This window comes from Trichosurus vulpecula, chromosome 4, assembly GCF_011100635.1.
Source record: "Trichosurus vulpecula isolate mTriVul1 chromosome 4, mTriVul1.pri, whole genome shotgun sequence".
NCBI classification, from domain to species: Eukaryota; Metazoa; Chordata; class Mammalia; order Diprotodontia; family Phalangeridae; genus Trichosurus; species Trichosurus vulpecula.
Window position 1 is genome coordinate 134,709,336 of NC_050576.1, and position 15,154 is coordinate 134,724,489.

A 15,154-nucleotide genomic window follows, 5' to 3' on the forward strand; every position below is an offset into this window, starting at 1 on the left:
ACTTGTTCCATAGGCAACAAACTTCCCTTCATCCTCTCCCATTCCTTCCATCTAATAGCTCTTATTGAAACCTGAGTCCCCTCCAATGACTTTGCTTCCTTGGCCACCCTTTCTAGTACTGGCAGTACCTTTCCTCAAGCTCCTGAGCTCACTGGTTGAGGCAGGGGTATTACAGTAGTCCTTGCTCCCCATTGCCATTTCCAGGTTCTCCCCCTTCTTCTTTCACTCAGTAATTTCTCTTCCCCTAATGTTCATGTGATTCACATCTGCCACCCAATCAGAATCCTGGTAGCTGTTGTCTACAGATCCCCAGCCACTCCCCTTCCTTCCTCAATAAGTTGGTGCCTGGTTCACAAGTTTTCTCTCCTCTCCATCTCCTGCCCTCATACTAGGTGACTTCAACATGCATGTTGACTTTCCCTCAAATACCCTAACCACTCAGTTCCTCAACCTACTCACCTTCCATGTGCTACTCCTTCTCCCCATCTCAGCCACACACAAAGATGGTCAATCTTGCCATCACACACAGAAGTACCACCTCAGTGTTCAAGAATTCTGAAATCCCTCTGTCTGTCAATAATCTATTAGCTTTTCACCTCTCCCTCTTTTTGTGTCCTCAGCACTTAGCACCTAGTATGTGTTTAATAAATGTTTAATGACCGATTGAGAGAGGTTAGATATTGCTAAGACAGAATATTGCTAGAGGCTGCTTAATGTTTCAGTACTTAGAGTGCTGGGCCTGGATACAGGAAGACTCACATGCGGCCCCAGACATGTCCTATCTGTGTTGCTTTGGCAAATCATTTAATGTCTGTCTGCCTCAGTTTCCTCAATGGTAAAATGGAGATAATAAAAGCACCCTCTCAGGGTTATTCTGAGAGGATCAAATGGGATAATATTTGTAAAGCACTTAAGCATAAAGGAGAGGGTGTGTTGAAATAATTGCAAAGTAAACATAAAAAATGATCAATAAAATGTATTTTTAAAAAGGAACAAAACTACCTTCAAATATAATCAAATCAATCAATATTATGTGCCTCCTCTATGCCTCAGATATAAGCAAAACACTCCCTACCCACAAAGACCTTGACATTATAAGGGATGAAATTACAAGTTTTTAGATGAAGATCATAACTACTTCAGAAGAAATGCTAAGGATCTTAGAGGTCGTAGAGATAACCTCTATGCATTTATTGGATCCAGTTCAGTAAGTCTATGGATCAAGCTGGGGTTCAAGCTCTTGGCTTCAGAGAGAGAAGAGGCAGACTCAGAGCCCCCACTAATCACTCACCCCCCCCATACCCCAACCCTTTGATGGGGTCAAGCTTCTCCTTCCATTGCTCACTGCCTTGACCCAGTACTGCAATCAGAGCCTTCTCAGTCACATGCAGAGCCAGGCACCCTCAGCTTTTGCAGCTCCCAGCAGCTAGAGATTGAGAAGCGATGCCACCCCTGTCACTTCTTTCTTGCAAAAGGCATTCTTGAGTTAGAGTGATAATGTGTTAATTCCCTTCTGTGCTTCACTCCCCTTCAGGGCTGAGGCTAATTTTCCTAGCAACTGATTAAAATTCACTGCTAACTTTGTGGTCCCACCCTGATAGCTCTCTGAAGAGGCAATGACTGTGAAGGTGAAAGCTGATGGGATGACATTGTTTGTTGTTCTCTCTCCCACTTCTGTCTTCCAGGCTCTATTACCCAGGCTTTCATCCTGTCAGAGCAGTCCAGGTAATGAAAGTTGGCAAACTCCAACAGCACCAAGGCTTATATCCTCAAGCCCTGGAGACCTTGAAACAGGTGAGCACCCAGTGGTTTCTCTCTTTCCTTGCCTGACCTCTTCCCCAGGGATACACCAACCTTGCCATCCTTTCTTCTTCCTGCTTTGTATCACTCTCCTTATCTTCCCTATTCCTTACAATAAAAGCTCATAGCTACAACCCAGGAAAACAAAATGGGAGAACGAGACCAGCCCTAGATGAAAATTGTTTATTGAAAGTTGTCCTCAATGCTCCCATCCATAGAACACAGAATCAAAGGATTTTAAAATTAGAAACCTTAGGAAACTACTTAATCCAATTCTTTCCTTTTATAGCTTTAGGAAACTTAGACCCAGGGATGGTGACATAATGAAGTGCACAGAGCTGGGAAACAGCAAAGCTGAGATTTGAACCTACTTCTTTTGACCCCGAAATCATCATGCTCCCACTGCCCCAAATCTTCCCTTTCCTTCTCTGCTGGTTCCTCAGGTTACTCCTCTCCCATCTCCCTCAGGAGCCTTAGTACCCTCTGCTTTGGCAACACACCTCTGCCTATCCATCCGTGCTAACATGTAGCACATGGTAGGCACTCATAATGCTAGGTAACATTTATGTAGATGAGGTGTTGCATAACACTTATATTATCTCATAGTAGGCAGTCATAATCCTAGGTAACATTTACGTAGATCAGGTATAGCACAGCACTTATATTATTTCATAAGTGTAAATTGATTGATTTGACTCTTTCCTTCAAGGCTAGTCATTGTAACTTGGGGTTACATGGAAGGCTTGCCCTCCTATGCTTCTCTGTAATCTAACCTCTGACTTCACTTCAGTCTCTCCAAAATGTGCCTGTCTTGGAGGTCATCTAGTACAAATTGCTCATTTTATGGGTGAGGAAACTGAGGCCCAAAGAAGGAAATTGATTTGTTGGAGGTCATAGAGATATTAACACACTGAACTAGGATGCTATCCTAGGTCATCTGACTCTAAATACAGTCATTATTCTTTCTACTGGGCAGCTACGTGGCACAGTGGATAGAGCACCAGGCCTGGAGTCAGGAAGACTCATCTTCCTTAGTTCAAATCTGGCCTCAGACACTTACTGTGTGACCCTGAACAAGTCATTTAACCCTGTTTGCCTCAGTTTCCTTATCTATAAAATGAGCTGAAGGAGGAAATGGCTAACCATTCTAGCATCTCTGCCAAGAAAACCCCAAATGGGGTCATGAAGTCAGACACGACTGAAAAAACTACTGAACAACAAAAATACAAAATAAGACTGGTTGAAGCCAGATGGTAGAGGACCTTAAATGTCAAGTTGAGAACTTTATATTTTAATCTCTAGGCATTTGGGAGTTATTAAAGGGTTTTCAGCAGGGGAAACATGTGGTCACAACTCTGCATTGGGAAGATTATTTTGACCATTGTGTCAAAATATTGGATGCAAAATTTAAAATGGAAATGAATACAGGAATCAGGGAGAACAGAAAACATTTGCAATAATCTAAGTAAGAGGTGATAAGGGTCTTGTGGGTGAAACAAAGGGAACAGATAGAAAGGTTGTAGAGGCAGAATTTCTAACATTTGGCAAATGATTAAATATGGGGAGTGAGGCAGAGGGAAGAAGTAAATACTCTAGCCTAGCTGACCTTCCTAGAGAGGAAGTTAGTGTCCTCAACAGAAATAGGGAAGTTGGGGGGAAGAACGGGAATAGAGGAGAAGATGGGACATGGTGAGTTTGAGGTGATAGTAAAAGAATTTGATATCAGGAGGTAGGAAACTCCATCCGTGCCAGCAACTCTGTCCTTAAACTTGTAAGTTCAACATTGGAGCATAGGGTTGTCCATTCAGGGCCGGACAGGATTTTGGAGGGCATGAGGCCACGAGGTTCAACCCTCTCATTTTACAGATGAAAAAACTGAGACCCAGAAAAGTATCTGGCTTGCTCAACATCACCAGGTAGTAAGTAGCTGAGCTGAGACTTGAACCCTGGTCTTCTGACCCGGAGTTCTTTCCATTATATACCACTGCCTTTTCCCAAAACTGAACTCAGCATTTTCCTCTAAATCACCTCTGAACTTTCCTATTGATGACAAGTCACCCAAATTCAAAACCTCATTGGATCCTCCTCTCTCTTTTTGTTTTTGGAAGTACTGGTCATATTTATTTCATTCATTTCATCTCTTCTTTTTTTCTTTTTTATTAGTTAATTTATTTATTTTTAGTTTTCAATATTCACTTCCATACGTTTTAAATTTTCTCCCACTCCCTCCCCAAGATGGCCTGCAATCTGATATAGGCTCTATATATACATTCCTATTAAACATATTTTCACATTAGTCATGTTGTATAGAAAAATTATAACGAATGGGAAAAACCATGAGAAAGAAAAAAAAACAAACAAAAAAGAAAATAGTCTGCTTTGCTCTGCATTCAGACTCTGTAGTTCTTGCTCTGGATGTGCATGGCGTTTTCCATCATGAGTCCTTTGGAGTTGTTTTAGGTCCTTGCATTGCTGAGAAGAGCCAAGTCTATCAAAGTAAGTCATCACATGTGGCTATTACTGTGTGCAATGTTCTCCTGGTTCTGTTCACTTCACTCAGCATCAGTTCATATAAATCTTTCCAGGTTTTTCTGAAGTCCACCTGTTCATCATTTCTTATAGCACAATAGTATTCCATTATGTCTCTTCCTTCTCCTGTTCCCAAACTCAGTCACTAAACTCCATCCTTTCTGCTTCTGGGATCTCTCATGCATCAATCCCTTTCTCTCTGTCAATCAACTGACTGGCATTTATTAAGCACCTATTATATGCCAGGCCCTGTATTAAGCTCTGAGGAGACAAATAAAGACTAAAGACAGTCCCTAACCTCAAGAAGCTTACAATCTAATAGATTATTTCCACTGCTACTACTCTAGACCAAGCCCTTACCACCTCTTGCCTAGACTGTTAAAATGGGCTTCTACTTATTTTCTTAGTTTTCTTTATTTGCCCCCCTAGTCTATACTGGCAACTGTCTAAGACCAAGTTTTAGAGAAAATGATGCTATACAATGGTAGGGTAAGTTCCTCATGGAGAGCTCCCTACACTGTTGAAATCACAAATTTGGTTTAGAAAACAAACCATTGTTGACTCTCACATAATAGCATGTAGTCATGAAGCATTTAAGATTTTCAGAGAACTTTCTATTCATTTTCTTCTCACTACAGTCCTGTGAGGCAAGTATAAATATTATTATCCCCATTTCACAGATAAGAGAACTGAGACTTAGAAAACCCCTTAATGGCTCCCCATCAGCTTTTCCATCAGTAAAGTCCCAACTCTTTGGTCCTTCCTGATCTGATCTCACCCTATCTTTCTCAACCTTATCGCCTTCTACTCACCTTCATATACTCTACATTCAGGTAAACAGGACTATTTGCTATTCCCTTGACATACTTAGTGTTTTCTCACCTTCATGCCATCATTCACCCTGTTCCGAGCTCTTAGAATGTTCCCCACATGTCCAGTTCCTACCCTTCCTTCAAGACCCAGCTCCCCTGATGTTGTCCCAGATCTCCTCAACCAAAACTCCTTTTCCCTACCTCTTCACTCCGATAGGGCTTTGTACCTTTTAAAATTGTACTTTCATGCTGGAAATTGTGGCACATGCCTGTAATGTAATCCTTGCTACCAAGGAGGCTAAGGCTGGTAGATCCCTTTAAGCTTAGGAGTTCTAAACTGATCCGATGTCTGTACTGTCTGGTATCAGTATGGTAAGCCCCCAAGAGCAGAGGGAACACTAGGATGCCTAAAGAGAAGCAAATGTGCCTAGGTTGGAAAGAAAACAGGTCAAAGCACCCGTGCTGATAAGTAGTGGAATCAATCTTGAAAGTACCTGCTTCACTTCCAGCCTGGGTGAGATAGGAAGACACAATCTTAAACAACAACAACAAAACCTTTTATGTTTTTATAATGATTTTTGTAAATATCTTGTGTTTCTGAGCAGTGTATCCATGTTACCAAGAATCACCTTTATTCTTTTCTTCTTTTTCCAGCAGCTCCTAGCACTGTACGTTGTGCAAAGCAGGAACATTGTTAAATGAATGAATGCATGAATGAATGAGTCACCTTATGGATTAGTACTGTTTATTTGACTATTTTATTTTTACTTCTTTGCCAGTTAAATTTCCTATTAGATTTCAGAAGCTGTTCTAGGAGACCCTAAGATTGAAAAAAGAAAAATCTCACAAACTGTATTCTTTGTCCTTTGAAAGTGATGTTCTCCACCATAGCCTGTAAAGCTTTCAGAATTCTTCCTTGTCTTCAAAATCCATGAAATAATGGAACAAAATAATTTAAGGCAATACAAAGAGTTTCAAAAGCTAGTTTTGGGACAGAAAACAGAAAAGGGTCCAGGAATAGAATTTGTTGCAAATCCAATTAGGTCTGAGCCTGCCTCAGGAACTGAACACACTTAGCCCAGCTCTGATTTGGTTAGACTTCCATTTCTACTGTTCATGGACTGAAATGCTTTTGATAGCTGCCATGGAAAAAGTCCCGTGTCTCCTCTCAGCGTCTCCTTTCAGATTTCTGTCTCATCTTTAATCTACTTTCCTTTCTTTCCACTTATTTCTTGGGAGGATTTTGTTTGCCGCTAATTTGACTTTGTGGACCTCAAGGGCAATATTCCTCATCTGTTTTCTCTTATAAATGGGTCTGCTCATTTTCTATGAGCTGCCAACCAGTTAGAGGATCCCAGGTCTTGACAGCAAAGTTCTCTGTTGTTTGGTGAGTGAGATCAAGTGGATTGTATGTATACAATGACTTTCTTTAAAATCTCCATCCCCTCCCAGGTTATGACCTGAGTGCAACAAATTTATGCACGCTCACCCCTTTTTATTGTTTCTGAAGCATTTTACCTTTCTTTGGCATCATTTTGACTTTTCTTGTTCCTGGTCAGAGTACAGGGCAAACACATTTTCCAATTCTATCAGTCTCTGAATTGTTACTTCCCCTACAGTGACAAATAACTTTTGCTAGCATGTTGAGAAAGAAATCAGACTGGAACCTCCCCTGCCCTTATCTTGCTTTAGTTTTCACTGCTAATCCCTGTTTCCCAATCCCTCTTTAATGGGATAAATTTATGGCCGTAAAATCCCAACTTTTTCATCTCCATGATCTCTTGAAGAGGCTGGCGTATGGCTGTTTGAAACTCACTTGCTTTGATTCCTCTTTTAAGGTCTTAAGATCTTGAAATTTGAGGAGGAAGGGAATATAAAATGTGGGGGTTATATAGACCAGTAGTGTCAAACTCAAATAAGAAACAGATCTCTGGGGGTCACATAGTGACTTAGAAAACTACAAATTCACATTATTTTTGTTGCATTATATTTTTGTTTTGTTAAACTTTTCTCAATTACATTTTAATCTGGTTTAGGCTCACAGAGGACTTTTGTGGCTTGATAGCCAGCAGGAGGTGAGTTTGATGAAAGCCTTGAATACAGACCACAGCTTTTTCAGAAGGTTACCGAAGAGCCACTTCGAGCTCCTCAGCAGAGAATTTAGGTTCATGAAGTCATAGGTTTGGATTTGGAAGGGACATTTGCTTAGTTGTATTTTAGTCATGTCCAACTCTTCATGACCCCTATGGGGGTTTTCCTGGTAGAGATACTAGAGTAGTTTGCCCTTTCTTTCTCCAGCTCATTTGACAGATGGGGAAACTGAGGCAAACAGGTTTAAGTGACTTCCCTAGGGTCACACAACTAGGAAGTATCTGAGGCCAGATTTGAACTCAGGAAGATGACTCCTGGCACTCTAACCACCTCGCTGCTCAGGGAGGGGACTTTGGGGATTATCTAATTCAGTCCTCTGCAGACACACACAATTTAAAAATGCGCAAACTGAGGTTCAAGAAGGTTGTGAGTTCCCTAATGTCATATAAATGTTACATTTCAGAGCCAGTCCTCTAACTTCCAAATCCAGTGCTTTTTCTACAAGTTGCCTCCTATCCTGAGTTAGGATAATGGTTTGTTCATTCATTTGTTTAATCAGCATAAATTCAAGACTAGAGATTGTTTTATTTTTGCCTTTGAGTCTCTAGGGCGTAGCCCACAATACTAAGCTCTTGGGATACAGAGACAAAAATGAAGTCATCCTTGCTGTTTCCAGTGGGTGTGACCTTGGCCAAGGGAAATCTTATCTTTGGGCCAGTTTTCTTAACTGTAAAATGAAAGGGTTGTAATATATGGTCTCTAAGGGTTCCTTTCCATTTGAAATCCTATGATGGAAAGATTTCCATGACAACCCTTGGAACTCCCCCTTGATACCACTGGTACTATAACTTCTGTGTGGAAAATCATTCACTGGGCATGTATATTTCAGGCACAGAGAATAAGAAAAAGACTAGGAAGATGATGACAGACAGAGCATCTTATAAATACTGGTTAATAGTAACTGGAAGCAGGTACATAGGTACAAAGGCAATGCAAAGGCTTTCTGACAATAGGATAAAATCCTCTCACCTTCCAAGCTCCAGTGCTGTCACCCCCACTTCTGACAGTAGCCATAAGAGAACCAAGTGTGATTTCATGGAGGGAAAAGCATTAGAGCAGGAATCCAAAGACGAGCCTTCTAAACCCAGCTGTGCTATTAAAAATCACTGTGATTCTTTAGCGAGCAGCTTTGTGTCTCTGGGTCCCAGTTCTGTTGTCTGCCTAATGATGGCTAAAAGCCCTTCCAGGTCTCAGTCTGTGATTCTGAAGGACACCAAGTATTTATGAAGTACCTACTATGTGCCAGGCACAGTGCTAGATGGGGATGACACAAAAATAAAAATCAAACAATTCCTGTTTTCAAAAAGCTTCAGTTCTATTGGCAGAGAGAAAATGACCATTTTGTAGATCGTAGATCTAGAGTTGGAATGGACATCAGAGACCTTGGAAAACAACTTCTGCATTGTACAGATGAGAAAATTGAGGCCAAGGGAAGTGACGTGCAAGCTCAAGGTCCCATAGCTAGTTAACATCAGAGATTGGACATGAGCCCCTAGTTCCTATATAAGTGTGTGTACCTGTATAGATGCAAAATAAGTGAAAAATAGATTCGAGATAAATGATGTAATGCTGGTAGAAAAGATAGAATTAGAAAGAGTTGGGAGCTTACCTCTAGGACTTGCCCTTACCAGTGGGGCCAGTAGCCATAGTGTTCATGGTACCATGGTACCATGAATCCAGCTTCCCACTGTGGCTCACACCAGAACTGAGGAATCCAGTGATGATGGTAACTGTGGGTCAGTCAGTCTAGTGTTGCCTGCCTAGATTGTACTGACAAGCTGGTTTCCTATCATACTAAGAAACTCAATTAGTAGTAAGGAAAACTAGGTAAGAATGTATTGATTACTCCACACAACTCATCCCCACTGCTAGATGAAAAAGTCAAAGCACTTCTCTTACTGGCGGCAGGTCTTTGGCCATATTGATGGGTAAAACCCAGTCGATAGAACGCTGGGCCTGGAGTCAGGAAGACCTGAGTTCAAATATGACCTCAGACACTTACTGTGTGACCCTGGGTAAGTCACCTAATCCTGTTTGCCTCAGTTTCCTCATCTGTAAAATGAGATGGAGGAGGAAATGGCAAACCACTCCAGTATCTCGACCAAAAAAACCCCAAAGGAGGTCACAAAGAATCAGACATGACTGAAAGAACTGAACAATAACAACACAACAAAAACCAGCTTTCTTCTCAATGTTGTTAGCTATTTTCTTCTCTTACATCCATGGAGCTCCTGAGTTTCTTCACTCAGAAAGCATTTATAATTTCAAGAAGGCAAATACTCTTTGACCCTTCTCCTGAGTTAGTTTCAGGCCAAAAAAAAAAAAAAAGCTAAGAAAGTTGATAGTTTATCAGCGGTGTCAAACCTAAATAGAATGGAATCCCTGCTAGCCCATGTTGACTTAGAAAACCACAAGTTAACGTTATCCATATTATATTGTTATAGTTTAGTCATTTCAGTCGGCTCTGACTCTTTGTGACCCCATTTGGGGTTTTCTTGGCAAAGATACTGGAAAGGTTTTGCCATTTCCTTCAACAGCTCATTTTACATATGAGGAAACCAAGGCAAACCATTTACGTGACCTGCCCAGGGTCACATAGGTATATTAAGTGTTTGAAGCCAGATTTGAACTCAGGAAGATGAGTCTTACTGGTTTCAGGCCTAGTACTCTATCCATTACACCACCTAGCTACCCCTCCTATGTTATATTGTATTTAGTTTATTAAATATTTCCCAATTACATTTTAATCTGGTACCGGAAGCACTAGAAAGTTTTCCCAGGTGCTTGTAAGCCTTGAGTTTGACACTTCTGGTTTAAATATATTAGCTAGCATATCTCATGCACCTCAGAATGATAAATACATTAAACTTCTTGGCATATGGTACCGTGGAAAGCAAGCCTGGGCATTGGAGGGTCTGATCCCATTTAGGGACATTTGCATTGAGCTTTATATACCCTCCTAGTTGTTTGTGAGTTAATACATTTACATTTGCCCATTAATACAAAAGTTCTTGACACAGCTCTCATAGAATCTCTTTCTACCTTGGATAAGAGATGAACTCACTTAGGGAAAAGTCATAAAGGATCATAGACTTAGAACTCAAAGACACCTTAGAGATCATTGAGTCAAACCCCTTCATTTTACAGCTAAAGAAACTGAGGCCCATGGAAGCTGATTTTCCCAGTGTCACACAACTAGTGAGCGACAGATTACAAGATCATCGCTCTAAATAACACTAGCTTTCTCATTCTGAACACCCCTTAGGGACCCCAAGCAGTCACTAGGCTCCCTTTTGTGTTCCATTAAACCAAGACGTGGGAGGTCTAAAAGAAGCCAACAGCCTAATGTGACGTTCAATGAATGCCATTTCCTATCGACACCCTCCCAGCAAACTTGCTGTATGAAAAGGTGATTGGATTGTTCTGTCATCCTTAGAGAGCATTCCTGGTGGATCTATAAAACAAATCCTTGGATCTGCTCATTTCTGATGCACATGTGACTTGATGACCCCTTGTGCAATGGGTCAGCTCTGCATTTGGTATTCTTCCATCATGGACAAGGATCCTTTCAGAATAGCCTTCCATTTTCCTCTCTGTTGGATGATAAAGACATATTATAGTTTGATCTACAGGAAGGACAATGTTAGAGGTGAGAAAGAGCTATGGTAAATTTCAGGAAGTTGAACCACTTTAGAAATGGGAGGCAAAAAGAGTACCAGTGCAACCGTTCATTGTCAAAGAGAGTTCCTTCCACAACAGCTGATCGAGGAATGACTGAGCCAATATTTCAATTGTGGTACAGGGCAGCTAGGTGGCACAGTGGATAGAGCTCTGGCCCTGGAATCCAGAAGATCTGAGTTCAAATGTGGCCCCAGACACTAATTAGTTACATGACCCTGGGCAAGTCACTGAACCCTGTTTGCCTCAGTTTCCTCATCTGTAGGATAATCTAGAGAAGGAAATGACAAACTACTCTAGTATCTTTGCCAAGAATACTCCAAATGGGGTCACGAACATTGGATACAACTGAATGACAACAACATATATGCAGTATATGGCCGTGACTGGCCTTTATTTGATGGCATAGAGTGGATGCAGCTGGGAGTGTTACTTGGTACAGAGAGGACATTTGGAGTAAGAGAACATGCAGGAATGGTCAGTCAATAGGGGCTGAGAGAAGTGGGTCAGGGGTTCTTCTGGTATTTGTTCTTCAGCCATCTTCCTTTGTTGTGATGGAGATATTCATGGTACCATGGATCCAGCATCCCCCTGTGGCTCATATCGGAACAGAGGAATCCAGTGATGACATGGGTCAGAGTCAGCCTAGTGTTGCCTGCCTTGATTGTGCTGATGAAGCTTGTTTCCATTTCCTATCGCTGGAAAAGGGTACTTGGGATACTGGTCCTTCTGCCAGTTCAATAATGAACCACATTGGCTGGAGTCCTATAAAGAACTGCTTTGTATTAAATTTCATGCTTTAGCTTGTCCCATTAGAATGGTGTTCTAGTGTGTTTAGATTTATTAGCATGACATCTGCCAGGTTAATTTCTTTCTTGTGCCTTTTCATGTATCCTTCCTCATTCTCGTGTTAAAGCAGAGAGCAAGAGTACCCCAAGTTTCACTGCCCCAGAATTACCTTGAGATCTGATTTTTAGGGTGTTCCCCATCCTACTTCCATTCCTCCTGCCTCAGGAGACTTTTCCATTCTTCCTGTGTGACAGATTTGCTGTCTTCTCCTCCAGAGAATTGAACAGTGGCAGAATGGGGCCTGGAGGAGATGCACAGGTGGCTGTCTGTGTCCATCGCATCCCCTCATCTTCAGCACCTGACAGAGCACTCAGTCTCCAGAGCTCCTTGCCTCTGTAAGCCATCTGTCCCACCCTCTTGTCTCTGGCTGCCAGTGTAGGGCTTGGCATTGATACCCTAGAAACCATCCTGCTCACATACTGTCAAACAGCAGAAATGCTGCCGCACCTAATTGGGTTATTTAGCTATGAGGCAAGTGGAAGCCACAGCCGCATTTACTCACTCAGATCACGTTCAGTGTGAAGGACTAGTTCCCTAGAGGCTCAGGACCAGCTGCAGGAGAATCTTCAGGCAAATAAAAGGAGATGGGAGATCTAGATTAGGGAACTAAGTTTGAGTCGATACCAATCACTGAATTATAGCATGGAGTGGCCATCGGTCATAACAAACCCTACAGCAGAATCAAAGCCTACTCTTAATCTGGCCCTCACTTACCTTTCCAGCCTGATCTCCCACTGTTGTAGCCAGCAAGTTAGTCAGCAAGCACTGATCAATCACTCACTTACTGTGTGCCAGTTACTGTGTTAAGCACAGAGATGTGAAAAGATAGGTGAAAACAGTTCCTGCCTACGAGGAGCTCACATTCCAATACGAGACGTAGAGCAGGGACAGCATCTCAGAGAGAAGGCACCAGCAATGAAGGGGACTGTGAAAGCCTTCCTAGAGAAGGCAGAATTTGGACTGAATCTTGAAGGAAGCCAGTGGGTGGAGGTGAAGAGGCAGAGCCTGGCAGATATGTGTGTGAGACAGCCCTTGAAAAGACGTGGAGTCAGGAGATGGAGTGTTTTGTGTGACAGACAGCAAAAAGGCAGCTATTGCCAGACCATAAAGTATGTGAAGACTGGAATATAGTGTGTGAAGAGTTTTAAATTCCAAACAGTGAATTTTATATTTGATCATGCAGGTAATAGAGAGCCCCTGGAGTCTATAGAAAGGAGGGCAGAGGGGGTTGGGAGGAAGGAGAAGACAGGATGAAATCTACAATTGAGGAATTCCCCTCTAGGACATTTCTGCTTCCGCCAAACAGGTCTATTCATTAATCTCTCTCCTCTCCTACACCTTTTCCCACCCCCATCCCCCAAGCAAATGGTGGCACAGTGGATAGAGCGCTGGGCCTGGAGTCAAAAAGACCTGAGTTCAAATCCAGCCTCAGATGCTTTGCTAGCTATGTGACCCTGGGCAAGTCACTTAACCTCTGCCTCAGTTTCCTCAAGTGTCAAATGAGGATAATACCTACCATGATTGTTATGAGGATCAAATGAGACTAATAATTGTAAGCTGTTTAGCACAGTGCCTGGTAAATAGTGCTTAATAAATGCCTATTTCCTCCCCTCCCCCCAACTCTGCTTGCACACATACCAACAATTTTTAACTTAAGGGAATTTATTCATACTGTTTCTCTACCCTAAATGTCCCATTATCTAATTCTTAGACTTTCTTCAATGCCCGGAATTGAAAGTACCTCTTTCCTGAACAACCTAGCCCACCATATCTCCACCTCTTATTCCTCTAAATTCCTGTGACTCCCATTGTCTGTACCACCCATTTGATATCGTTAGTTAACTTTTCCTGTATTTTGCCTTGCCAACGAGACTCCAAGCTCTTCAAGGGCAGGGGCTGGGTCTTATATCTCTTTGTATGACCCACAGATCCCAGCACAGTATGGATCGAACAGTAGATATTCATAAGCATCAATTAATAAGTGCTAATTTAGCACCTACCATGTCCAATGTAGATTGCTAGAGCTAGGCAGTGTAGGCACAAAGACAAAAATTAAACAGTCATTGGCCTCGAGGACCTCACCTTCTACTGGAAGAGATCAATATACACATGTAAGTACATACATATTTTTAAACAATCATTTACATCTTGCTTACTATGTGCCAAGCTCTGGGCTAAGTGCTTGACAGATATTTCATTTTGTCCTCAAAACAACCCTGGAGAGTAGGTGCTCTATTACCCACATTTTGCAGGTGAGGAAACTGAGGCAGGAGGAAATTTAAGAGATTTGGCTGGGCTTGAATAGCTAGTGTCTGAAGACCTGAGTTCCCATATCGCTAAAATGTCATGGGAAGTGAGAGCATTGGACACTAGAGGATATTTCAGGATCTTTCCTGCTGATTTTCCAGCATTCTCATTCATGAGCCACATGCCCAGAACCTGCCTGTGCAAAGGTCAGCCTGATTCCTCCATCTGTTAGTGTTGCTTCCTCCCTCACGTATCCCAGGAAAGGTTTAACCTCTCCTTTTCCCCTTCACTCTCTTCCTTGTACGTGTTATATCCTCCCTCTCTCCCCCTTTGTGAGGGCAAAGATTGTTTCATCATGCAAAGCATCGAACATGGTGCCTTGCACACAATAGACATATAATAAATGCATGTTGACTAAATCTCTAAAAACCTCAGCTCATATGAGGATTTCCCTAGCTCCCCATTCCTAGCTGCTGGTGCCTCTTTTCCCAAATTACCTTGTACAGGTTGTCCTTAAAATCTGGACACACGGGAAATCTCATTAACATCTCACTAACCGTTTCACCAAAGACTCTGTGTTGCTCAGCGACTTCTTTTTCTGGGGTATGCTAAAAGAAAAGGTGTACTCAATGAAAATCACAGATGCAGCACACTTGATTGAACACATAAACGCATAAAGAGTGAATTTGCTAAAATTGGCGGCAATGTGGAGTTATTGCATCGAGTTCACGTGAATCTTGCAAAGCGCATCAACCTTTGCATCACAAATGATGAAAATCATATTGAAGATGTTATTTGTTAACATTCCAATTAAATAAAATTTTGTTGAAAATTTCATTCATTTCATTTCTTGAAAATACGCATTTTTGCCTATGTGTCCAGACTTTAGGAACACCCTATATGTCTACTTCTCTGTAGTCACATTCACTCCTCCTAATTATGATAAACTCCTTGGGGACAAGGACTGTTTCATCTATGTTTTTGTGTCCCCAGTGTCTATCACAAAGTAGGCAATCAATAAATGCTTATTGAGAGATCAGGTTGTTGATTTGCATCTGACTCAGATAGAGGACCTTGATATGAACTTT

The 15,154-nt window shown here is 41.8% G+C and overlaps 1 protein-coding gene across 1 annotated transcript in view; it reads left to right on the forward strand.

Annotated features, from left to right (window-relative positions):
• SMYD3 (SET and MYND domain containing 3) overlaps nucleotides 1-15,154 on the forward strand; it is a 1,057,397-nt gene that overhangs the window by 1,029,979 nt on the left and 12,264 nt on the right. The window contains exon 11 of the mRNA XM_036758267.1: nucleotides 1,686-1,794. Coding sequence (XP_036614162.1) covers nucleotides 1,686-1,794 — 109 coding nt within the window. The remainder of the gene's footprint in view (nucleotides 1-1,685; nucleotides 1,795-15,154) is intronic.